Source organism: Hippocampus zosterae, chromosome 4 (assembly GCF_025434085.1).
Source record: "Hippocampus zosterae strain Florida chromosome 4, ASM2543408v3, whole genome shotgun sequence".
In the NCBI taxonomy this organism is placed as follows: domain Eukaryota; kingdom Metazoa; phylum Chordata; class Actinopteri; order Syngnathiformes; family Syngnathidae; genus Hippocampus; species Hippocampus zosterae.
This window is the reverse complement of record NC_067454.1, coordinates 22024007-22051160: the sequence shown is the minus strand read 5'-3', so window position 1 is coordinate 22051160 and position 27154 is coordinate 22024007. Positions and strand designations below refer to the sequence as shown.

Here is a 27154-nt window from a genome sequence, read left to right as displayed (position 1 = left end):
AATAATACACTATGTCTCTACTTGTTCTGTAACTGCCCCTGTATTTGTCCGACATAAGTTTTGTTCTTAGCCCTGTGTCTTTCTCTGTTTCCTCTTCAGGCATTTGGCAATGCGAAGACAGCTCACAATAACAATTCCAGCCGCTTTGGCAAATTCATCCAGGTTAACTACCAGGAGAGTGGAACTGTGAGAGGGTAAGGAACCAGAAGAAATGTATGGTGCATTTTACTGATGATTTTGAAATAAATAAATGAATATCTATCATCGTTTCAGAGCCTATGTGGAGAAGTACCTCTTGGAGAAGTCAAGGCTGGTCTATCAGGAGCACAATGAGCGGTAAGTGCTTCTTCGAAAGGCAGATTGCCAAACTTGAAACATAGAGGTATGTGTTACAGGAAGTTCCAGTGGTGCATTGTGTGATGTGTGTTGAAATGTGAAGTCACCCCAAAACATCGATAACTTTGTGGGGTTTTTTCAACACTTATACGATAATATTCACTTTTTGGTAGAGCTGCGCGATCAGACTATGTTTATCACAAAGATGATAGAAAAGTTTCGAGTGTGTAATTTTTTTCCTCTCGTCATTTGTTGCCTACAATAATACCAGCGGAGGCTGAAAGGTCAAGAGTGAAGTAAACTTGGCCAACCATATTTTGAGTAATACTTGTAGCTAAAACTATTTTCAGCATGTCTTTGTTTTTTAACGTAAGCCACACAGATTCATAATTAGACCCATAGCAACGCGCTTAACAATGACAACGCTTTTGTTCGGCAATTTCCGGCGAGTGATGTCCCTGACAGAATGTGCCAGTCAGCCATTGTACTTACTGCTCTTTGCCATTGTTACCGAGTTATTCGGCGAAATGCCTCACAGCTGTGTGGTGATGCACAGTTCACACTCAGCCCAACAGTTGTTTGAGTGGCCAAAAGAAAAGAATTGGGCACGTAAAAGGACCAGAAAATTTCAACGACAATTTCATTCTCTCAATGCGAATGAATTTCACCCTGGTGTTGACGAGCACTTACAAGACCTGTGTTAGCTCACCGAGATATGCAGAATAGGTACGTATGATAATCAATGAGTAACTCTGGCTGTTGTTTATGAAAACATTCAATTCAAAGTATTATACGTGCCCTGTACAAATAATCCTGTGCGAAGACATTCAAACGATATGAGTGCATGTATGGAATCCTCTGTGATGGTGGACTGTTTACAATGCTGCCGATATAATGTGCTGAATGGCCGACAACGCAACAGAACTACTTCAGCAATGGCAATGTCGGACAGCAACCCACTATGATGTGTGCGCTCAGTGCTAGCGAGAATACATGGAAAGAGTAGATAATCTCGTTGTGCATAATTTACTGTACAGCATTGAATTGCGAACAATAAAGCGAGGCTAATAACAGCAGCCTAGCCTAGGTCTCATCTCCACTCCATTAGGGCACATTTTCTGCATCCTCAGCATTTACATTTTGCCAACAGCCTCCGCTTACTTCAACACCTGGATCTCCTCAAATAATTTGAAACGTCGCTTTCCGAATCGATATGTGGCTGGTTTTGTACACTTTCCGAATGGTTTGTCGCTCAGCATCTCATTTCGGAAAAACGATTACTGTGTCGAATTTTATTTCATTCCATTTAAAAAAATTGTATTTGGGATTTTCTAAAAATACTTTACAGTTGACCTTTAATTTGTTGGGGAAAAAAATAACCTGCGACATACATTGTTAATTGCTGCAAAACCATTGGCCGAGAATCATCCATTTGTGAATTCTTGTAAAACTCTGCACACTGCGAGAGTGTTGTTTATATTTAACACCAAAGATCATATCTACTTGTCATGTAAATAACCCCCCCTTCCCATTTTTGAAAAGGCATGATGTTTTTTTTTTCAGTTTTGGCCATTCATAAGCATCGTAAAGGGAACATAATGATGACCTTTGTTACAGATACCCCAGTTTGTTACTTTTTTTATTTATTTATTTGTTTTTTGCGTTGAGGTAATACCTAAATAAGGTTACTTTGTTGTGTCCTCTAGAAACTACCATGTGTTTTACTACCTGCTGGCAGGAGCGAGTGAAGAAGAAAGGGCTGCTTTTCACCTAATGAAACCTGAAGAATACCATTACCTCAGTCAGGTAGGACTCATTGTTACTCTCCTCTAAAGTAGAGCCTTTCATTTGAAGCAAAAGAAGCTCATATACTGTCCCTGGCTTGGGGCTATGTAGTTTTGTCTGGGAGTGGTGTGCTTGTTTTCGCACTTCTTAAGAGTTAAGTGTGCTTGCGTTTGCTGTGTGACGAGGGGAAAAAAACAGACGGGGGGCAAAACGTGCGCGCGCGCACACACACACACACACACACACACACACACTCTTATGCATACTCCAACACTAACACACACGTGTTGACAAATGGTAAATGTGCTCCAGCGCATCAGCAAAACAGGTTGGAAGTAACAGAACAATCAAGTCACATACACGGCACCCTTATGGAATGTTGTGTAAAACATCACATGTGTACGACGTGTCACTGCTCCGGAGCTTTGACAGCCACGCCAATGACTACCGGCGACTTCCTCCCCTCCCATGAAATCGCCTACGCTGAGAGGGGCAGGGAATGCCGTTCATTCCTCCTCATCCCTGAACTGCACACACAAACACGCATGCATACATAAATTCTACCACATTCTTGCACTCTCTTCATGATCTTCCTCTTTTGGATGCTGCTTGTTCCCCTTACGTCTCTTCTGTGAAGTGTAAATACACACCCTTGGATAGATTTCACAACCCCCTCATGACGGCCAAGAAAGGGCAACCTGTTTTCAGACGTTTTAAACAGGCACTCGTTTGTCCACATTTATAACTCTGTTTTCATTGGATCTTGACACTGTCGGGGTGACAAAATGGCTGTTTTGCATCTTCCTCCTTTTGCATTACTCCTAATTTTAAAGACTGGAAATATGACAGAAAGCGTTGCCTAAGCAAACTATGAGTTTTCTAGTCTTGTTTTTTCTTTTTTTTAATTGTCCAGAATTTGAATCGTCATAATTACGAAAATGGTATATCCATAAGCTTGGCATCAAAATGACTCATTTGGAATTTTAAAACCGTTGATGACTCTACAAATCATCTGTGTAAGAGACTAGTGCAAGTAAAAGGAACTACAATAGTCATAGCTGACTTACCAAGTTCAAGGGGTGATTAGGGGTTGGTTGAATAATACAGAATGTCCCAAAAGTCTGGACACAGACAATGACGGCAATCATAAAAGCTCACAGGAAACTTGCAAAAGACAGCAACCTTTGCATCCCAAACATTGGGAATCAAATTGTAGATATTATGTATCAATATTCCTGGTGAATAAAATGTCGCCAATGTCATTTCTTGAAAATGAGCATTCATCCCCCTCGCCCCCACCACCACCACCATGTGTCCACACTTAAGGGACACTCTGTGGATTAATCAATTTGAATTTTTTGTGGATTATTCGTGTCGTCAAGCAGCTGAGGCGAAGCAGTTGTCCGTACAACCAGTAGAGAAAAATTAGTCATTAATCATTAGTGTGAATACCCAGCAAGTTTCAAGTTTTTATTAGTAACATCGTTTTTATACATCCTCTAACGAATGGGTAATGATAAGATACTTGAATGTCGGAAATAAATCCTAAAAACTCATAGTGGGCTTCGGAGAAAATACGACTGCTATTTTTGTTCTAAAACCAGTGTTCAACAGCTTTGATTTCATGTGCTTGTACTGTATGTCCAAATCTGTACGTGTATGTGACGTGCAACCATTTGTCATGTTTTTTTAACTGCATGTTGATTGCTGTGAGTAACCTGTGTGTGTCGTACGTGTTCAAGTTGATAATGGATTATGTCATCATGGAATGCTGCTGTCTAATTCTAACCTCATGCTCTGTAAACTCTACCTTAACATTTCCAGATGACAAAGAGAACCCACCGACTGCACTGGGACAGTTACTGTGAGAGCGAAGCGGTCAGTATCTGAGTGTCAGTTGTACACGTACATTTTCGAGAAGCCATAGAAGCCACGACACATTGCCTTTCTGCTTCATTTTTTATTTTTTTATTTTTTTTTGCGCCTTTTTGGGTTTGCCATTTCCTGGTTTGCTTTGGGTCATGTTTTTGTATCTGTCCTTATTTTCCCGGTTGTTGTCTGTTGGAATGATGTTGGTATGTCTGATCATATCCTGACCACTGTGAATCTCTTGTCTGCAATCCTTTTTTTTCCCCCAATGATGGTCGTAAATTCTTCCACCCTCCAGAAATAAGGTCCCCTCCCTAAATCACATAAATACACTTAACCAGACCTGCAGGAAGGTATTTGTTTTGTGCAATTTTTTGGAATTTGCACCCGTTTTCTCATGGAATGGATACAGTCTCTGTCAATAAAAAATCCGGGTCCAGTGTCACAAAAGACATATGTCAAATCCGAAACGCGAACAGGTTTTCCCCATTTGAACTAATGTAGTAGGAGTCTTAACCCACTTTTCCAGCCTTCTCTGGTTTGAGGAAATAAATCAACTGAGCCACGTCGTGTGACGAGCAAGGGTTCTCCAGCTTCGTGATGTTCTTCTCAACCATGAAGTGTCAGATGCGCAAGGGTTTGTGAGCAGGCGCCTTGTCAGAGTGAAGCAGCCACGAGTTGTCCTGCTTCATCTCTCGCCGCCTCACGCGCACTGAAAGAAGCAAATGCCACAGGATCTCTTTGTAGACCAGCTGGTTCATCGTCTGGCCCACGTTCAAGGGGAAACTGGTACTTTGGTACTTTCAAATATTTCTTTTGTGAAACAAAAAATGTTTTAATTACACAAGGAGTTTGGGGGGTCGCCATTGTCTTAATTGCAAATCTGCAAAAATTACATTTGCAGGGTGACCTGAGACAAAAACGCACCATTTTGTCTTTGATTTCAAAAATGGTTGAAATAGTTCTGGCCTCGAAGGATTTATGATTGACTTTCAGGATTTGGTGAGGCTCTCACTTCCCATTAGTTAGTATGTTCAGTGTTTAAAATGGAAGTCACAGCAAAAAGACCTTCATCTTTTGTAGTGAATACATTTTTTTTTTAATTTGTTAGTCGAGATCACAATAACAATGCAAGTCAATTGTGGCAATCATTGCCGTCATCATCCATTCAAAATACATTTAAAAGATAATTTCCTTCTAAGGTAACAAAGTTACTTAATTCTCATCAAACCTACCATTCCCCTTGAACAGGTACGCCAATATGTGTACCCTCATTTGCTATTACAACTATTTTCATTCATTTTCAAGGGACTTGATACTGTTTTCAAAATGATTTGATTTATGGAACGTAAAAGGAAGTGTAGCAAAGTAGCGGAGCACACGCTCATATTTGTGTAAGGTGTTCACTCACCAGTGAACGATGGAATGTTTACATGTGGGGATGAGTTATTTGCCAGTCAGAAGTTCCAAGAATGGATCATGTCAGCAATGTTGTGTTTTTCCTTTTACACTTTGGTTATTGAAACACTCTCTCTTCTCAGGTGAAATGATTTGCTGGCAAACTTCACCTATGCATTGTGACACTCTGTCTGCATGAAGACGTTTTGTCTTTCAGAGAATACTCCATACTGTCTGGATGGGAGTGTGATTTTGATTTTTTCAGTTTGAAAAAGGAAAGGACCATAAAACAGGAATATTGCAAATGGTGAAGCAAACGACTACAGCATGGTGTACTGGTTAGCATGTTTGCCTCACACTTAGTGAGCGCCTCTGTTTGATTCTTTGCCTCCGCTTTCTTTGTGGAGTTTGCACATTCTCACTATACTCCCGCAGGTTTTCTCCAGGTTTGAGGCGACCTCCCGCATTCGAAAAACATAAATGTTCAGTTAATGATTCATAGGCGTGAATGTGGCCATGAATGGTCTCGTGTCCTGCAAATGGCTGACAACCAGTCGAGGGTGTAGCCTGCAGCCTCGAGCCCGAAGTCAGCTGGGCTCCGCCACAGCTCAACTGTCATACAAATAATCCATCCATCCATCCATTTTCTGAACCGCTTGATCCTCACTAGGGTCGCGGGGGGTGCTGGAGCCTATCCCAGCCGTCTTCGGGCAGTAGGCGGGGGACACCCTGAATCAGTTGCCAGCCAATCGCAGGGCACACAGAGACAAACAACCATCCACGCCCACACTCACACCTAGGGACAATTTAGAGCGTCCAATCAGCCTGCCATGCATGTTTTTGGAATCTGGGAGGAAACTGGAGCACCCGGAGAAAACCCACGCAGGCCCGGGGAGAACATGCAAACTCCACACAGGGAGGCCGGAGCTGGAATCGAACCCGGTACTACCGGGCCGCCGTCATACAAATAATGAAAAAAAGATATTGAAAATAGGACTGAGGATCACTAAATTATCCCACAACAGTTTTTGAGCAACTGGTTATGGCTTAGCATGGATGTATTCATCGACCAGGCATTTGTTCTTGTTCAGTGATGCAGGAAAAAGGCTTAATAGCTCTAGTGTGACTCTCACATTTTGAAGGTTTGCGTTTCCGACGCCTCGGAATGTGATGATTATAGCAACCATAGTGGAAAGACCCACAAAGCGAAGAAGCGGTTTGTAGCACAACTAGTTTTCATACTTATTGGCTGCTCTTTTTGTCTGCAACATATTTTGTAAACCTACAGGCCACAACATAGTAATCCATAGTTATGGAATACAAAAGCCGCATTACATTTTGGTGTCCGTCACAAGGGTATTTATAGTACCGGTAATTATATTTGTATTGTGTTGCACTGCATCATATGGAACTATATTTATAATATCGTGCCCACCTCATTTGGTTTAGGAGAGGAACAGATACATTATGAAATCCTTCTGACAAAACGACATGAGTTTAGGTCAGTCATGAGTTCTGTCATTTAGTTTTAATTGATTTCATTTGGGGACACATTTAAGATACAGATTACCCTGCCGGTTGACTGAGTGACATTCGAGTTATTTCTGCATTGTACAGTACATGAGATTGTCTTCCTCGTGTTCTGGCCGGTGAATGTTCCCTTCAGCTGTTGTCAGCGGTCTTGCTCACGATGATGCGTGTGGCCACGTTTTGTTCTTCCACTCTCCAGTCTAAATAAAAATCCCCCTTTTTTTAAACATCTTAGCAAGAGACTGTAAACACAAAAACATTAATGCAGGGTTTATTTCAGCGGTGTCGGTAAGTGCTTCTCCACTAGATAGCACGTTGCCCTTTGCTGCAGTGTGAGTGAGAGTAATGACTCCCGGTTTCCACATTTTGCAGGACTGCTTCACAGTTGAAGGAGAGGATTTGAAGCACGACTTTGAGAGGCTTCAGTTGGGGATGGAGATGGTGGGCTTTCTTCCTTACACGCGAAAACAGTGAGTGATGGACGCGCACCCACCCACCACGCAAGCACATACGCACGCAAAGTCGAGGGAGGGAGAGCGGGAGAGAGGGAGAGCGGGAGAGGGAGAGAGAGGGAGAGAGGGAGAAAGAGGGGGGGAGGGGGAGGGGGAGAGGGGGAAAGAGGCAGAGGGGGAGCGAGGGAGAGAGGGAGAGAGAGAGAGAGAGAGAGAGAGACCAATCGATACCACCAGTACTCATATACTCTGTAGTCTCAACCGTATGGATGTTTGAAGGGTAGGAATCAATCTAAGTGGTATCAGCTCAAACAGTATCGATCCCCTCGCTACTCCAGCGGGCGTAATGGCCGTCTCGGCACTTTCACAGCCCACTTGGTGCTCCTTTTGAGGTCTTAGTGTGTGTTTAGGCCGGGAAACGCCACTCCCCGTTGTGCAAAACTTACAGACTGAATAGTCGTCAAGGTCTTCTGTTTTTTGGACTACGCTGTGGAAAAGGAAGTCTTGCGTTGTCAACACGATAGTCCGTTAGGCTTTACAGCGTTCCATAAACTGATGATGAAGACACAAATCTGCATTCCCTTTGGCCACAGTTATACAGTTTTCAAGTTGTTTACATTAATTTTGTGAAACAAAGATATAGTACACACATTTTTTTTACCCCTGAATATGTTTGGTGTGCCTGCTTACGCAACCACAGAATTTGTTATTTTTACTTCCATTCTCAAAAAAAAATCAAATAAATAACCATGAAGTTGTAATTAAAAAGTCCCATTAATGTTGCAAGAAGTTTTGAAAACATTTATTTTCCCTTATTTTTTTTTAAATCCCGCAAACGATTTTATCAACACTGCATCTATACAGAGTACATAATTGCTTTTTTTTTCCCTCCCTGAAAGTTGTAGTCTAATTCAGGGAAAAAACATTTTTTGAAATAGTTGTTCACTTTGTGTGTCTTTAGCATGTAGTGGTCTAGTTTTTTTTCCCCATAATCAATGCAATTGACATTGTTCAGTCCATACCCATTTTTATTTCAACTTTTCTTTTAGGATCTTCTCGTTGCTATCTGCCATCCTCCACCTGGGCAACATTCGCTACAAGAGAAAAACCTACAGAGATGACTCTATTGACATCTGTAACCCAGAGGTGCTGCCTGTGGTTTCGGAACTCCTGCAGGTACTCCTCGATCATGCTGTGCTGAAAAGCTAAACACCGAAAAGTGTTTCCACATTTACTCTCGTGAACGTCTGCTCCGGCTAATCAGCACAGACACTGAGGAAGTGGAATTAAAATCTGCAGCATGAGTTTTTGTCGAAAGTCAAAATGGTCCAAAGTAAACGAGTACAATAATTGCTGATCATAGCGCTAAAATTTAAAGATGATGCTGAACGCAATTGAAGCAAGATGGCTTTCTTCATTATTTTTAGTTTTGGAAAAGATGGACTTCCACCGTCAACAGTACTGTGAGTCTTTGTGAGAGTCACCATTTAGGCATGCGTAATATGGTTTGGTCATTTTTGTGAAGCGATGTAAGTGGTATCGTCTGTGGCTCTCGGTTGCAGTGCTGGCCAGATGCAATGGTAATCCGTCATTGCTCATGAAATCATTCATTTGCTGTTACTTTCGACCCAAAGTTTCTTTCATTTTCTGGCAGGGTACAGTCGTTAGTGATTACGTGCGGGAGCCCTACGAGCCTTATAATTGAGACTGATTTTTGCTCAGTGACGAGAACCATGTCCCGATTGTGATTTGGACAGGAGGCAACTATTGTTTGCCGAGAATTAGAGAATAGAGTTCTTATTCGGGTTAAACATGGCTGCCCATCTTTATTGAAAGCTTCCATGCCCGCAGTACTGTTTGCAGGCATTTCCAGTGGTACTGATGTTGAAGATTGTCATCCTGCACCAAAATAAACCAAGATAAATGTTGGCATTCAATACAATAAACAAATCAAAACATAATCTCTGTGATGAGGATGGATTTATTCTTGCACTTTGTGGCTTCGAGCAGATGGAATGATTATATCTGCTCATGTCACGGTCAGGTCAAAGAAGAAATGCTGATTGAAGCTCTGACAACACGGAAGACCATTACTGTGGGCGAAAAGCTGATTGTCCCCTACAAATTGGCAGAGGTGAGGATTCCTCAAGTGGTATCAACCATAAATACACATTATAGTCAGTCAGGTATGTACAGAATGTACAGATGACTTGATTGTGGTTGAGCGCAAAATGACTGTCTTGGTGTGCAGTGTGTCTGGGGGCGCGTTGCCAACTCAATAACTCTGCTCTCCAGCCTGATCTGGACATGTTTACAGGACAACTTGGACCCATAGCAGATCTCCTCTTGCACTCTTAATCATGCTCCGCCAGTCTGTGGCCTCGCATGAAAACCCAGACGCACGCGCACGCTTTCACACACCCACAGTCTGTTAGTGTGTTTAGAGACGGAAAGACTTTTCAAGCCCCTGCACGGTTTTCATTGGGAACTTGCTTGGAAAACAAACAAAAGTCATGGTGTGCAGATGAGAGCCATCTGAATGAGTCAAAGGACATAGACGGCTTAACAAATTGATTAGATCACAGCCCAATGTCTGGTTTATGCGAAAGCAGCCTTACGTTTACAGACTCGGTAATTATCCAAATATTTTGTATTCATTTATTTTATATACATGGTACTGTACTGATTTGTATCATGGCCAATACGGTGTACAGTTCTTCTGAAACATTTATTTAGTGCAATGAAACACTTTATAACCCCCCCCCCCCCCGCCCCCCTCCCCATCGTGCTGCTGCAGACTGCACATTTCCCGTGTGGGACTAATAAAGGTTATCTTAAAATGGGTGCTTTGGCTCAATCACAGCTGGGAATCGTATGTAGTAAATGTGTTTGTACTGTCCATAGATGCCTCGAGGTATTCCTCACAGCATCTTCCGTTCGGTATTTGATATTTCAGGAGTGTCAGTCGCCCTCCCTTCAACACATGCTTCAGTTTGATTTAATCAAGAGCTTGCCGCCGCAAAAATATTCTCATCCCAAACAAAGTGTCCCAACGTTAAGGCACAATGTTGTACACATTCTTGCCAAAACGGTCACAACTTCCCAAATGTTTGGGGCCTCTTGTGATTGTTTTTGCTGCACACTGGGTGGTCTCATCATAAATACTGCTGAAGAGCGCAACAATGCGGTCGCCTTTTAAATCAATTCATTGGCGTTAAAGCCTCAAAGAAATTATTGAAAGAATCTTGTCATTTGGTTCAAAGTTGTGATGTTGTTCGAATATGGAATGTTTGGAGTCAGACTTCCTCTAAATAATGAAACGCTTCTGACTGATTAAAGAGCGAGAGAGGGAGAGACCGTTTGTCGAGCTTTGAATTGATGTACGGTATTCCTTTCTGGAGTTTTTAGAATGACATCTTACTTGGTTGATTATTTGGGGAAAAGGAAGCTCTTGCTTTCAGTCACCATTCTGCAGTTTGTTTTCTTTTTAAAGACAGACTCCCCTTCCTGACTGAAAGGTCAAAGCTTTCCATCGGAAATGTGAATTTGATTGTTTTTCCTCGATAATTTGACAAGGGGCCTTTCATGGAATAAACTCACTCTTTATCAAACCTTTGTTCACCCAAGTTTGTTGAAAACCAGCTTGCGATATTTACTTGGGTTACATCAGTATGGCGTTCTACATATTACACATGCAATATTGAAATGTAATTTCATTTGGCCTCCGGCACTATTTGTCCACGCTTTCTGTTTGTGTGTTTTGATTCAAACCATTAAATGTATGTTGTCTTTCACTCTATTTGGCTCTTATTTATGTTCCTGTCAGTGGGTGTACAGTTATCCTTTGGCCAGGTGTAAGCCCCTAAAATTATTCAGAAACGAGACGTAGTCGTAAATAAAAACAGCTTAACTGAGCAGCTTGAAGCTGTTTAAACCCCCAAGAATTCTTAACTCATTCACTCCCAAAGACGTTTTTAAACGTCTTTTCAGACTTGGTCCAGAATTGGCTGGTACTGAATGAGTTAAGTGGCACCGGAGAAGCCAAGGCCTCATACATTACTCCATCTTACTGTCTGTTTGTGTATGTACTTGCAGGCTGGTACAGTGAGAGACTCCATGGCAAAGTCGCTGTACAGTGCACTCTTTGACTGGATTGTCTTCAGGATCAACCATGCCCTGCTCAACATCAAGGACCTGGATGAACCCGCCAAGGTAGATCACTCGAGACATGCCTGCCGGCAGAACAGCACCTGATTAGTATGGGCGGAGAGTCAGGCCTGAAGTGAATCTGCTGTGATTGTTTGGCGACCACTCGCGGGTGTATCGTCTATCCTCGCTCCAGGCTCCTCGATACAAAACAAAGGGAGGGGAAAAAAATCTGTTTTTACAATTAATTTGATGAATCTCAGTTGTTAATTGAATCCAAACAAGCATTTTATGGTCTTGTAGATCTTGTCCATCGGAGTATTGGACATTTTTGGTTTTGAAGACTATGAGAACAACAGCTTTGAGCAGTTCTGCATCAACTTTGCCAATGAGCGGCTCCAGCACTACTTTAATCAGCACACCTTCAAACTGGAACAGGTGAGCGCACCAGACGTGAGTCACTTCTTGTTTGCATCCATGCTCCGAGCTCAAGCAGTGCCGTAAACATTTATTTGCGAAAGTCGCTCCACGATGGAAGTGTGGCGAACTAATACTCTTTTGGAGTGCATGCATTAACCCCTGCAATAAACGGGGTTCGCTGTATTTCCTTTTTTTTTTCATGACATTATAACATGATACAGAATGTGCAACAACTTTATCAAATCCTAATATCCTCTACAATTTTTTTCTCAAAGAGAAAATATTTTCTAGTAAGGGGTATCGTATTTTCGTGAACGAGTGAAACAGACTGCAGGGATTTTCATTACTAAACATCCACTAGATTAAATCTTTATTGACTAAAGCCCTTTCCCATGGACACAGGAAAAAATAACAGGCAAAGGGAAGCAATATTTGAAAGCAAAATTGCCTGCGGAACCTTTAGGGTTTTTTGGTTGTTTGTTTTTTAAGAACAGTTTTGTTGAGAGCTGAGCTTGCGGTTTGTGTTCCCTGTAGGAGGACTACAGGGCGGAAGGCATCAGCTGGAGAACTATCGACTACATTGACAATACGGACTGCATCAATCTCATCAGCAAGAAGCCCACAGCTTTGTTTCACCTTTTGGATGAAGAGTGCAAGTGAGCCCACTGTTTAATAATTTGTGTGTGTGTGTAGGGGGGCGGGGGGTTAATCACAAGCCTCACCATTAAAAAATATGCATTAATTTGTTTTTGTTAAACGGTTCAGTGCCTCGCTCCATATCAACTTCATCTTCGAGATGGAGACATTTTGGAGTATCTTATGTTTCCAACTCTGCAGGAACACTTTAGGGAAGGCCGCTCTCCGTTCCTGGGTGATTGTGCCCGCTGTTTTCAAAAAGCAAGGTCTTTAAAGGAGTGGTTGGATCAGTTTAATGCGGTCAAACTTGAAAGCCGTGATCTCAACTGTATGAACCATGTTTGAAGTGAATTGAAACAGACATTGTGAGTCAGGCCCATTAATCCGAGATCAGTGACGTCTGTATCATTCATTGAGCCATTTTTAGTTTTGTCTGCTGTACTGTATTGCGACCCAGCATTTGGACACGAAGTTCCTCCAGCTTTAGAGGCCTGCAAAGGATCAGGTCGCTGTTGTTTTGATTGAGCTCAGATTTCAAAAACCCCTGGTGTCTCATTCCTTCGCTCTTCCTGTAATCTGTTGATTTTCCGCAGCGGTTCTGGCTCTCGATAAGAAAAGGGAGCAAGAGACTGTATGAGCTCCAATTGTCTTGCAGTGACTGCATTGTCAGAAGATAAAATGTCTGACTGGTTAAAGATCAAATCGTTTTAACTCCTCTGACACAATAGTGGTTGGAAGTAGCAGTGTCTTGTTATACTCTTCGGATGAAAGATGTTTATTTATCGATGTATTATCTTAAAATGCGATGAACATAACAGGAATGAGTTGATTGTTGCCGCCGTGTTTTTCCAAGTGTGTTTGCGACGTGGCTTTAAACACTGTTTTCTTTGCAGAACTCCTCCCTCAAGATGTTTTCATTTGGAGCGCAGATGTCAAAAGCCATTGTTGTGCCCTTTGCCAAGATTTTTGCATGTTAAAAACTCGTCTTTGATTTCAGCTTCCCACAAGCCACCAACCAGACGTTGTTGGATAAGTTCAAGCGGCAGCATGAGGGGAATAGGTACATCGAGTTCCCTGCTGTCATGGAGCCCGCCTTCATCATCCGACACTATGCTGGCAAGGTCAAGTATGGTGTCAAGGTCAGTTTGAATCTCGGTTCCGGATTGTACCGGACATTTGTTTGAATTTCCAGAATTTTTTGACGTTCAGTGAGGATGAGAGCGACATTTGGATCTCATTTCCTCAGATTACTTGGACGCCCTTTGCTAACAACGTTATATTCTGCCATTTAATCATTTCAAACGGAGGTGGCGGGTGCTATCACACGGTGGAAATCTGATTTTCTGTGTAATTCGGAACACACTCATTCTCTCTCACGAGCCTATGCCCCTAAGTAGGGAACTTTTAATGACAGTAAATGTTAAGCTAAAAAACACTGGGGGCCATAGATATTAAATGTTAAGATGTAAAACAGAACCAGCAATAAGAACAATTCCATACTTTTACTCCTGAGGTTTCCTCACACACTTGAAGGGGCAAAACCGAGGTCATCATTCGTAACCACGAAACGTCGACGGCTGGGACCATCATTAAACGAGCGCCCGGTGTATAGTCTGAATTAAATGCTTCTGATAATCGACTGACCTTTGAAGCTTTTTTTTTTTTAATGGGCCCTGATAATCACCCTTATTTAATCTAAATTAGCAGAAACAACACCTTGGGATTTATTAACGAAACCGTAAGATAATTATCTACAAACAAAATGAAGATAACAGTACAGGAACAGGGGATGGAGGTGTGCTCCATTACTGCCTGTCAGTCGAGAGCAGCAATTAAAATTAGCGGCAACTCAATAGACCACACGTGAATGATTGGTGTAAGAGCTGTATATGGAGAAATGGTACTCAGGATTAGTCAATGATGGACAGTGTGCAACATTGTCGAGCACAAAATAAAGCCGGAAAGAACCTGCTTTTCACAAACAAATCTAGCTGGAAATGTTTTAACTGTGCCCATCTGTTTGTGTAATTTCCCCAGTTGCTCATTTGTTAGTATTAATTCATTATTGTGACCTACTCTGGAATACTCCCATTTTTGATTTGAAGATGTGGTGTGGCAAGCATTTGTCTCTCTCTGGGTCTTCCACGCAGGATTTCAGAGAGAAGAACACTGACCATATGCGACCAGACATCGTGGCGCTACTGAAGAGCAGCAAGAATGCCTTCATCTGCAGTCTGATTGGCATCGATCCGTCAGCCACCTTCCGCTGGGCGGTACTCCGGTCTTACTTCAGGGCCGTGGTGGCTTTCAGAGAGGCTGGGAAGAGACACACCCCAAGGAGGGCTGGTGAGTGCAAAAAACAAAAAAACGTCCTCTCACTAGTGGACATACCTTTTGTTTGGTATGATTAAAGCCCCATTTTGAGTGCATAGTAAAAAAATCAGGCATCAGGCAATCTATTTGATTGGATTGGATTGGATTGATAAACTTTATTGTCAAATGTACTGTATGTGCACCATACAGCACAGATTGATATGAGTTGTATTGTCCAAAAATGAATTTTTAAAAATCTATGTCCTATAAAGGGACATTTATTTTGAAGTGTGGAGATTCAAACAAGTATTCGAATAGTTGGGTATTATCACCCAATCGAAGAGTATCCTCTTGAGCTCTGTTGATGAACCTTGGTCAGCAAACGAAGGTCTGTTGTAAGATGAGCAAGTGATTTAAAGCCATCAAACGGCAAACATACCGCCCGTAGTTCTGTCCCGTTTGTTCATTGTTGGTGGCTTTTGCCACATCATGACATTATTTTATGCTTTTTCAACTGCTGTTCTTTAGTTTTCGTGCTGTGTTCTCTCATCATATGGCTGACGTTTGTTTTCTCCAGCTCTTTCTCCTTCCCCAATCTTTCCGCCAACACAAATGCCGCTTTTCTACACTATCGCTGTATTTGCTATATGATAGAACATGTCATGAGTTATACATTTGAAAAGGCAGCTGTTTTTCCCAGGAAATACATAGCAGTATTTGCCTTTGCTTCAAAGGAAGCTCCACTTTGATATTAAAATTGAACTTTTCCTTCTTTGCTTGCCATAGCAGCAGATCGTGACATCTTTTTCCTACGAAATCTGAGATGTTAGCAAGATGATCTATACAGTGCATGTGAATTTAAACACAAGACAACCCCCCCCCCACACACACACACACACAGACATGCACCCACACACACACTACGTATGCGAAATAGGGCCACTACTTCTCATAATTCACATCACCTCAAGCAAAGGGTTTGTTCTTCTTCTTCGAACATGTTGAAACTATGAAAGGGAGAACGCCATGGCTCGCAACACCTAATGCATAGAATACACGTTGAGTAATGGCAATCAAATCATGCATCCATCAAATGCAATTTCCAATGTTCCAACGTCTTGCGATGTCTGTTTCTCTGCAGTAGAGAGCTGCATCTCTTTTTTTTCCTTCACTGTCTAATCTTTCAATTTTCTCTCCTTTCCCTGTGTTGTATGTCCATGTGTTTCTTTCTCCCCTTGTTTCTCTCCTCATCTTGTTTTGCTTCTCCAAGGGCATGATGACGCTGCTCCCTGTGCAGTTTTGAACAGTGTGGATAGCTTTAGCTTTCTGCAGCACCCTGTGCATCAGAGAAGCTTAGAGATCCTGCAGAGATGCAAAGAGGAGAAGCACAGTAAGGCTGCCAAAGAAAAGAACTCCTCCTCCTCTACCTGTCAGCCCACAGACCGCTGGGAAACTCAGGATCAGGGATGAGGCCAACCAACATCAACATGACTGCACTGCGCTGCAGCTCGATTCAAGCCGAGAGAGAGATCAGAACCGCGGCACCCAAATTTAAGACAACAATTCACAGGCTTTATTGACTGCGATGTGATTCTTGTCTCCAGCGCTTGGTTTTCCGTGACAAGTCTAGATGCTTGTTGGTCTCCTCTCTCTCTCTCTCAGTCTACCCTCTCTTCCCTCTTGCATTACAATAGCTGAACGCTTTGTTTTGTAGCCCTTTTTCACAAGCATGCCATGTCACTAAAATGTGAGTCGAGGGCCAGCAAAGAAATGCATGTTGCTGTTGCTTTGTCGAGACGAATTACAGCTGCTAGGCAACCATCACTGCTGCTCCCGTGTCCACTTTTGACCTTTATTGTCCTCGAGGGCAGTTGCTTGTCCATCACAGCGCACAGAAATGCTGCCGTGTTGCACAGCTACCCATGCCGGTGATGGTGAGTCATGACTGATGGGTTGCATCGCAGAAAGCCAACAGCCACAACATTATGACCACTTGCACAGTGACGTATCATGATATCCAATGCAAGAGCTTAATCCAATATTCTGCCTGAACCGAGATAATAGAGGGAAGCCACATTTGATGGCAGCACCGACACAAATTAAATGATCCGAATGGCCCACAAACGACAGTTTGATCAGTGGTGTTAGAATACGACGTCATGTGACAAAAGGCAACGCGGCCAGTTGTTTGTTTCGTGGAATTACGCTGCATCGACTGGGCGAGCAAAGGTTAGCGATGGACGAGGGCATGTTCTGATCAAATTCTGGTTTACTGCTCGAGGAACAGAACTTTATCGGTGGCCGACAACTCCCTGTAATTTTCGATATTGATCAAGACGATCACAGTTATAAGCTGTCTCATATTTCTCATTCTGTCATTTAACTAAATGAGATAACCACAAATTTAGACATAACTGTCATTATGCAGTACAGTTCTGCACAGTGCTACAACACTGCCAACTTTAACCACCAAAAAAAAAAATCTTCACTGAATAAGTCTATGACAGTGTCAGTTATTATCTTCATGACAGCCATAATATTTGATCCAGCTCTTGTAAGAGATATCATATTATATTCGTTCAGTTGGTCGGTGTACGTGTGTATTCCCGCTGCTTCTGTTCTTCCCTACAGTGGGTGTTTTACACGTAGACCCCCGGGTTTTTTTCACATGCCACTTTTGTGGGTCTTTTTTTTTCATGATGCTCAAATGTCATTTGTCTTTTTGTTTTGTGCTTTCCCGCAGCTCCCGATGACAGTGAAACTGTACAAATTGATGAGACTGAAAACGGTATACAGTGCAGCCATAAGCCATTTGATAAATCGATCTCTTTTCTAGTTAGGCTAACACGCTTTTAGATGTTGAATTTCTCATCACAATTATAACCAATACAAAGCTTCCTTTAGAAACCGCAGGCCTATCGCCGCTCTGCCATCACACTTTTTAGCATTTGGGCCACAATATTACTACCTGAGAGCACAATGCTGCTTTGAGTATGTCATTATAAAAGAGCAAAACGAAAGCATTGTGACTAAACGCCCTCTTCTATAATTTGACACTAACAAGAGTAACTCATTTTAACCCTCCCAGACCTTTATTTCTGAAATAAAACACTTGCCTTCAAGAGGCCCATAACATAAACTGCAATAACACCGAAGTCTTGTTCTTTTTGATTTTCGAATGATTTAGAGTTTAGATTTTGAATGAAAGCCGCGTGATGTTTACGCAATGCTATCTGTTGGTGAACAGGTGTGAGCAGAAGGACTCCACGTCCACCGTTGTCAGACCATCAGGGGAGCAACACCATCTATGAAAAATCTCCACGGTAAGGATCTGACCATGAATTATGTTTTCTGTTGCATTTGGCATGTTTCTGATCGTCACGCTTTCATGCACCATGTAACCTGATAACACGGTAAGCTGTCCACTGTAGTAAACGCTGTCCACGAAAGGTTTTTTTTGACCAAAAACAAAAAACAAAAAAACAAAAGAACCCAAAGCAAAACAAACAAACAAAAAAAAAAACCCCAACACGTAAACCATGAAAACACGAAGAAAATGTACAATAATACTCCGACATTTTATTTCTAAGTTCACATACGTTTGTCCTCATCGTGGATTTTCATGGTTATTTAAAATACAGATGGTACAATACAACTGAGAGAGGCTCCATAAATATGATTCTTCTCCATATTTCACAAACAGGGCTATCCTTTATGAAGGATTATTTATTTTTGGTATGTGATCTGTTACGATGAAGAGACCATTATCCGTGCTTTGGCCCCCAGTGGCGGCTGTCACACTCTCCCACTGAAACTCTGAACCACCACTTGTCTAATTAGCTGTGGGCCATCAGATTAGCGGTTCACGGCTCATGACCGGTAGTACAAGCCGCCCAAGTCTGCTTTTGTTAGACACAGTCGGGGGGGGGGGGGGGGGGGGGGGCTGTTAAATCCCTCCTTAATTTGATTTGCAACTTCTGCCCACTCTTTTTGGTCTCCTTTTCTCACACTCACACGCTCTCTTCTGTCCAAATTAATTGAGCAGCTGCTTCCTCGTTGATGTAAAGTCACAGCTATGTATTGGTGAGAAATCCCTCGGGTGGGATAAATATTCAGGTGTAAATATTCATTCAAGGTGCTTGTCAATTGGACTGCGCGGTGCACACTGCGGTGCTTAAAGGGGCCCTCACAGAGACCGTGGGGATAGACAAGTTAACAGAAAAGCCGCATTGTGCATCACCTTTTACCTTTTCAAGCTGATGATCGACTGGGGAAAATTTTAGTTTTAAGATTTTAGGGCAGGGGTGATCAGATGATTTTTGGCTCTTCTTTTTGGGATATTGCAGTGTGTAGTTATACTACAAAGAATGCTGAAACCACACAAATTCTTTGAACTAAAACGCCATTTTCTGCATAGGAGACGTGGGCCGTTGTGAATTCTGCAACAGGTCTTAATATGAACATGCAGGCTGCTAGTTTGCAGGTCGTCAAATCACATTCAATGTTGACTGCTCTGGGTTTGTGGATAAATTGTTGTGCCCTTTCCATTGCCAGTAAAAAGAGACACAAAGTAACTGCATTCAAAGTATTCACTCCAAGAAAGAATAAATGAATTGCTAAATGTGATACAACTTTGGTTTGTGCTTCACGATAGAAATTCGCCGGCCCTTATGTGGAACGTGCTCGTGGGTCGACAGAGCCGCTTGTCATCCAGCAGCTCCACCACAGACGAAGACGGCATCTTTGTCAATTCTGCCAGCAGCAAGCTTCTGGAGCGAGCCCATGACATTCTCATGTGAGCGCCCTCTCCTTTTTGGGGATGAACCGGATGAATTTTTTTAAAAAACTGTCTATATTTTAAGGACCCTTTCATTAACTGGTGCAACACGGCAGACGCATGTCTGCCTCACCATTCCGAGATTCGAGGTTCTCGGCTCTGGCCTGCCTGTGTCAAGTTTTTCTGCTCTCTGCTTGTGTGGGATTTCTCCGGATTTCTACAGCATTGCAAAAACAAGCATGCTAGCGATATGAAAGATTCCAAATTGTCCAAAGTTGGCAATTTCAGTGTGAATGGTTGTTTGTCGGTATGTGCCCTGCGATTGGCTGGCGACAAATCCAGGGTCTCCTCCATCTCTTGCCCAAAGTCAGCTGAGATAGACACGAGCTGACCTGTCACCCTTTTGATGACAAGTGGTCTCGAAAATGGATGAATTTTGCATTATAAACACACTGAAATTTACCTCTTGATTTCAATGAAAGTAACTTAAAAGACGACACCTGACAGATTGTCTTTGTATCACTGATGATTTTATAGGAGGAACAAAAACTACAAAGCCAAGCCAGCTCTTCCAAAGGTAAGCTGAACATTTTTTGGGACCCATTTCATATGTGCTGTTATGGAATGTTCATGGACGGTGTTTTGCCTTGATTGCCACTCGCAGCACTTATTGAATGTCAAGTCACTGAAGTACCTCAGCAACCTGACGCTTCATGACCGCATCACCAAGTCGCTGCTTCACCTTCACAAGAAGAAGAAACCACCCAGTATCAGTGCACAGTTCCAGGTCAGACAGACGCGCACATACACCCAAAGCTGAAGCTTAAAGTGCAGTTTTGCAAAACTAATGTTTCATTCTCCTCACTATGAATTTGGCAAATGTGGGGCAAGCCAGTTAAAGTCAGTCGGTGTAGGTAGTTCATTGTGCCTTTCACACACACCTGAAAATCTCAGAGAAGGCATATGTGCTGAGGAGCGTTTTCGCTAGCCTCCTGATGAATGAGCCATACATGTCGGTCCCGGATTCCCTTTCAATGCATCGAGCAGAAGTTTCACGACGGAGCGTGACAACAGTGGAGAAAGTGAAAGAAGCAGCAGCAGCACACCAGCATCAACATCGTCACTCCATAGCCACATGTTTGTTCAAACATTTGTTCAGGAGAACCGAGGCATTTTGTTCACATAACCAACATTTCCAGGTTACGAATGTCACACCATGAACAAATATTGACTGGAATTGTAACTAAGTTTAGGATGGTGACTTGACAACCTCTAACAATCTATTCTAGAGCCAAACTGTCATCAATAGTTAGTCGGCGTGCAGCCACTGTTGGAAGTAATGTGTAAACCGTCTTAACTGAATAAATCCATCCATCCATTTTCAAATTTGCGTATCCTCACGAGGATCGCAGGCATGCTGGAGCTTATCCCAGCTGTCTTCGGGCAGGAGTCAATGGGACACCCTTTCTGAACTGATTGCCGGCCATTCGCAAGGCTCACATAGACGAACAACCATTCACGCTCACACTCACATCTAGGGACAATTTAGAGTGTTTCATTAACCTGCCACGCATGTTTTTGGAATGTGGGAGGAAACCGGAGTACCCGGAGAAAACCCACACAGGCACGGGGAGAACATGCAAACTCCACACATGAAGGGCTCTGCCGGAATCGAAACCCGCACCTCTGCGCTGCAAGGCGGAGGCGCTAACCAGTAGCCTACCGTGCCGCCCTAACTGAATACAGTGTTTAGTTCATCTTGAAGAAACGGGAAAAATCCTCGACATGGTTACTCTTCTGAAGTTTCACTGAATTTGCTAATACTCAACAAGATATGCCCTGTAATGCATTTCCTGATGAGAGATAGACCTCTGGGTTTTTAAGTGTGAACTGAGAGTTTATCTAACTGGAAAGATTTGGTTGAATTAGCATTTGGAAAACGTCAGGGGATCCTGACTTGAAAGAGTTTCCACTGAACAGTTAAGAAAACCAAGAACAAACTGCTATTTGCTGATTTTCTGTTTTCTTTGCGAGAAATGGTTGTTGGTAGCGGTACAATAAGAGCTGCTGGCCCGTATGCGTGGATGATTTCACTTCCCTCATCCTGTGCTGTACTGATTGCTTTAATCTCCCATGGAGGAGGCAGAGGCTGAATTCCTCTTGCAGCTGACACAAGCTCACGCGCGCACACACACATACGGCACAAACCACGTCTTTACATTGTTTATGATTACACCAGTGTTATCTTGAAGAAGAATAGTTTAACTAGGAGATGTGGGGGCGGGTGATTCACAACTGACAAGTCCCACCTGGCGACAACTGCAAAAAGAAGCAGCAAAGCGTGCTGGGTTTTATTTGGTCTGTTTGTTTCATTCGATGTTTTGTGTATGTGTCCTATTCTGCAGGCCTCTCTCAATAAGCTAATGGAGACCCTGGGTCAGTCTGAGCCTTATTTTGTCAAGTGCATCCGTTCCAATGCTGAGAAGGTAAAGCAAGAGCAACTTGGAGGGCAGACACTTTGATTGTTTAGTTTTTCCCCAAAGCATTTCCGTCCATCTCCCTTGAAGTACTCGAGAGCTGTTGATCATTTCCTGTTGTTGTCTTTTCGCCCCCCGCCGTTTGCTGCTCCCTCTTGTGTAATTCTCCATGCGTTTCCGTTCCTCAAACTTCCACTTTCCATTTTGCAGCTGCCCTTGCGGTTCAATGACAACCTGGTGCTGAGGCAGCTGCGCTACACGGGTATGCTGGAGACTGTGCGCATCCGGCAATCAGGCTACAATGTCAAGTATAACTTCAAGGTAACACATCACTGTCACTGTCTCACTCTCGGTTATTTAAACCCTTATCAAGTAGGAATACTCTTTAAAGTAGGGTACTTTGGTCGAGCTCTCTATCTTGTGCTTTGGGATGGGATGGCCTAGCAGTGGAAAAACCTTTGTACGCAAGGGCCACATTATATTTTTAAAACAGACTGCTGGGTCAAGTTGTTCAGAAACGGGTTGGGGGCGGAGATAGGGTGTGGCCTGGACAGAAAGGCCAATGAACATTTATTTATATGAATTGTTCTACTAAAATAATTGCTCAGTCTGATTTCTAATTATAATGTTGAATTAGTCTGATAATTAATTAACCAATCACATCATAACTCATGTGTAATGTACCAGTGTACGTCAAAGATTTGTTGTTCTATTTACAATAAATCAGTTCACCAATTGTTGAATGAGATGATTGAATAAAAAAATAAATAAATAACAATAATAATAATGCTCCTGTGTGCCTGATTAAAGAGCGGAGTCAGTTGTGTGTGACCCGTGGGTCATACTTTTACCACCCCTAGTAAAATCGAGTCTCGCTTTCATGGTACAATGGTGGCTTGGATGCCATTTTTTTTATTTTTGTGACTAGTGTGAGGACATAGTGGTGTGACCTGCCATTGAACTCGGAGAGAAATGTGATCCAATTAACGACGTAAAGTATTTTGTGTTCTTTCGTCTTGGTTTGTGGCGGTTTTATTTCAAGAGGACAAGCTGTGTTTTGTTAAAGCCTTGTTAAATCTTTGTGAAAGCCATGATTCTATGCGTGGAAGTGTGACCAGTGGTGTATTTTAATACACTACTTTACATTGCCGAAAAATGTGCAAAACTGAACTGAACCCAACAGTGGGAACGAGGCTTTAAAAGAGTACAGTATATATTCAGAAAGACGACTCGATACCCCATTCCCCTGCCGCTGAAAACATTATTCATCTGTTCCACAAGCTAAGTGGTGAACAATGTGACTAGTTTATGTTGAAAATTGATGCTTATCTGTGGTTTAGAATTGCTGTCCTGAAAGAAAACCCTCAACGGGCCAAAGTTTAGCCAGTAAACGGGGTGCATCTGTGTATCATATTAACATTTTTTTCCCTCTCTGCAAGCATGTGCTAGCCAGAACACAGATGTACCATCAATCTGACTGTTCAAAATCCCCCAAAGCTTGAAAGATATTTGACACTCAGTTTTCCACAAGTCTCGAGTGGTGAAGTCTGATTACACCCCCCGCCCCCTCAAAAAAAAAATATATATATATTTTTGCTGATGTCGCTCAAATACAATTCACTTTCTGCCATAGAACTGTGTGAGAATTATGTCAGTCCAGCATGTTAGTGGCTCATAGCTTTCTTTCATCTCTTGCCATTTTGTGGTTTTGGATGTAAATTTGCGTCAAAGCCTTCATAAAATGTAAAAATGAAAGGAATAGGCTTCGAGGCTTCTGACACACTCACTGTGCGTAACCTGGAAATTCATCATTTCGTAACCTGGAAGTTCAACAACCAAAGAGGTGTGATTCGGTGAAGAATGAGGATGGCCCTAATTTCCAGAACATGGCGTTTTCCTGTGACATAAATTCCCTCGAGATCCCTTTGGACGATTTGACACACTTTATATGTGAAATAAACGAGTGGATCCGGAAGTTAATCGATCCTCGCCAGGGATGTGTGTGTGTGTGTGTGTGTGTGTGTGTGTGTGTGCGTGTGTGTGCGTGTGTGTGTGTGTGTGTGTGTGTGTGTGTGTGTGTGGCTCATCTACCGGCTACTTTGAAGAGCATGTGTTGTTCCATTCACGTTTTGATGAATCCATAAAAGCAATTTAATCAGAATACGGTGCTCATGAATGGACACTTGATGGATGAATAAGATATGAAGTCGATTTTCACATATGCAGCCGTCAGGTGAGCGTATGTACAGTATATGGGCCAGGTGTGAGCCACGCCACCAACCCTTCACCTCGTCAACGCGAGTCAGCCGGTGACAAGTCATTCCGCCGTCAGCAACTGCGAAATGACTCACAACGTGCAATATGATAGTTCACCTTTGAGAGGCGCTACACCGTAGTACATCCTCTGGAGTGTGGAAGAGAAAAGATGCTTAAGTCCATGGGAGAGTACCGGTACGTGCACTGACAGATTTGTCCGGGACTGCTCTCATTCCAAAGTCGCTCCGCCCAGAGTGTGTGCATTTCATGACGGGGAGTAACTCACACACCCAAGTAGATGGGAGAATCTGTAAAGTGAAAAAAAAATATGCAGCAGTGCGCCTTTTCCGACTTAAGCATGTTGGAGAATATGCCCCTGAGCCACTGTGTAAAATGTATCATAATATTTTAGATCTTGTCAAGATGTAGTTAGTGAGGTTTGAGCTGTCAGTTGTCTGAGTAGCTAAACAATCACCGTTTGCTAAGTGTCATCAATCAAAGTTAGGATAGGAAAATCTGTCATTATTATTGAACTTAGGTCGATAATGGCTCCCAATACAGATCCAGACAACGAGAAGTGTGTTCATTTCAAGATGCACATCTTCTGTCACTCACGGTGCTATCACTTTATGTTGGTTGCGGTCCACCAGTGTTTGTAAAGCAGGTTTTGGCTTGGAATAAGATAAGATAAGAAAGGCATTTTAGATATATGGTGTGCTATTTGCTGATTTTGCACACTACTCGACATTTACGGGACACTTCATAAGGTCCACCTAACTTCAATCAGAGCATCAGAAACGCGAAGAAAGGTTATTTTGGTGACTTTCAACAGGGTGTGGTTCAGACAGTCATGGGTCTGCAGGGTTTACAAAAACTAAAGCAAAAAGGCAGCATTTCAATTTCCCTGGCAAACGTGCCTTGATGAGCTAAGAGTAATGCAGTAATATTTAAAATATCAACTCAACTTGCAACCAAAGTATACAAAGGGGCGTCTTTAAACTTTCAACTTGGCGCCTTGAATTATGTACCTTCCATTATGATATACTGCCATTGAAAGTTAAGCAGTTTAAACTGCAGTGCACCATCATGAAACAACAGTTTGACGATTATTTAATTCTAAGCTGAGTATATTGAATGTGATTAGATGTGTGTCAGAGTTATACCCGGACAAGTTTAAACGGAACAACTCGACTCAGGGAAGGTTGTTGGTGCAGTTCGACGGCAGTGGATCTCTCAGAGCGAACGGCGGGCAGTTGCTCCGCGATCACACTCAGTGCTCCTCATCGGTCTTTTATTGTTAACATCTGTGAAATACAAGAAAGACACCGCCCCTGATATTTGCATAGCACACCCCCAGTCCGGCCCCTTGGTTGGCGATGTGATTACCGGTAGCTTTTGTCAAGCTTTGAACCACAGATACTTTAACGCCGTCTCCCACGAAGAAACAAGTCGCAGACCTCACAGATGATAAATGGTCGCCTGGACCACGACCAGTTCCCAGACTGTCCTTTGATGTCCTATAACACTTTGTTCCTAAACTGTTGACTGAGTCTAACCTCCTTATAAGATAAGATATCCTTTATTCGTCCCACAATGGGGAAATTTAAAGCCTCCAGCAGCAAGAATGTATGTAGAAAGGAGAAAGGGAAAAAAACCAACAACAAACATCTTTCAATTAAATACAATATGAACACAAATGGATAAATCGCAGTACTATTTACAATTTTCCTTCACATCATTTAATTATTATTATTATTATGATTGTTATTTTTTATTCATCAGCCTGACAGCAGTCGTAGGAGCGAGCGTCGGTATCTCTCCTTCTTGCAGCGCGGGTGTAACAGTCTCTGGCTGAAGGAGCTACAAGTGCTGTCAGGGCGGGCTGGAGGGGGTGGGAGGGACTGGCCATCATAACTTTTAGCTTAGTTAGCATCCTTCTGTTGCCCACCTCCTCCAGAGTGTCAAGGGAGCAACCCAGGACAGAACTGGCCTTCCTGACCAGTCGCTCCAGTCTCTTTCTGTCCCGGGCCAAGATGCTGCCTGACCAGCAGACAATGCCATAATGGATGGCCGAGGCCACCACCGAGTTATAGAACGTCTTAAGGAGTGACCCCTGAACGCCAAAAGACCTCAGTTTCCTGAGTAGGAAGAGTCGGCTCTGTCCTTTCCTAATCAGGGTGTCCGTGTTTGTAGACCAGTCCAGTTTGTCGTTGAGAAACTTATATCTTATATCTGTTCGCACTCTTGCGGTACTGTGATTTCTATGGATTCAAAGAGCCTCCTCCCGAGACGGCCGACACCCTCGCGCGCAGACATTTGGGGGCGCTAAATACACAACACGTCTAGACAGGCCCATATTAAATGGAACTTTAAATGTGATATCGTTCTGTTCGTGGATTCCTCTAAGGTGGACCCAATTTTGTGGATGGTAGTGTAATGTACATAATTACTATAACTTTGTTGGGTGAGGTGAGTGAGACTCATGAAAGTGCGCTTTATGATGAGGTTACTAAAGGGGTGTTCACGCGGCACACATATACATCGTTGCTGGACACTGTGTACATACATCTACTGATGCCTAGTCTGGACACATCATCAGTGATGTTCCTGGATTCACTGGACGTTTCGGGTCTTTCAACTATCAGACGCCCTCCTCCAGGTGACCCAGCCGGGGTTGATCAAGTCCCGGCTTGTGTCCAGACAGCTAGCTAGCTACCATGACTCCATGGATCTCCTCTTTTGAGCCACAGCCATCTTGA

The 27154-nt window shown here is 42.8% G+C and overlaps 2 protein-coding genes across 10 annotated transcripts in view; one reads left to right on the top strand and one right to left on the bottom strand.

Moving 5' to 3' along the window:
* The window catches only part of LOC127599381 (uncharacterized), a 207536-nt gene that overhangs the window by 97569 nt on the left and 82813 nt on the right, over window positions 1-27154 (bottom strand). The window lies entirely within an intron of this gene.
* The window catches only part of myo9aa (myosin IXAa), a 107236-nt gene that overhangs the window by 54262 nt on the left and 25820 nt on the right, over window positions 1-27154 (top strand). For 2 of the 9 annotated variants that reach the window (XM_052062970.1, XM_052062965.1), the window contains exons 3-22: window positions 100-194; window positions 274-336; window positions 2043-2142; window positions 3946-3999; window positions 7291-7388; window positions 8420-8546; window positions 9415-9504; window positions 11466-11582; window positions 11820-11954; window positions 12471-12592; window positions 13570-13711; window positions 14723-14918; window positions 16156-16275; window positions 17629-17673; window positions 18133-18208; window positions 19540-19680; window positions 20200-20239; window positions 20327-20449; window positions 22068-22148; window positions 22350-22460. In XM_052062970.1, the coding sequence (XP_051918930.1) occupies window positions 100-194; window positions 274-336; window positions 2043-2142; window positions 3946-3999; window positions 7291-7388; window positions 8420-8546; window positions 9415-9504; window positions 11466-11582; window positions 11820-11954; window positions 12471-12592; window positions 13570-13711; window positions 14723-14918; window positions 16156-16275; window positions 17629-17673; window positions 18133-18208; window positions 19540-19680; window positions 20200-20239; window positions 20327-20449; window positions 22068-22148; window positions 22350-22460 (2076 nt within the window). Of the gene's footprint in view, window positions 1-99; window positions 195-273; window positions 337-833; window positions 1063-1411; window positions 1580-2042; window positions 2143-3945; window positions 4000-7290; window positions 7389-8419; window positions 8547-9414; window positions 9505-11465; window positions 11583-11819; window positions 11955-12470; window positions 12593-13569; window positions 13712-14722; window positions 14919-16155; window positions 16276-17628; window positions 17674-18132; window positions 18209-19539; window positions 19681-20199; window positions 20240-20326; window positions 20450-22067; window positions 22149-22349; window positions 22461-27154 lie in introns of those variants that run through there. The other 7 variants (XM_052062967.1, XM_052062966.1, XM_052062968.1 and 4 more) reach the window with 7 other exon arrangements.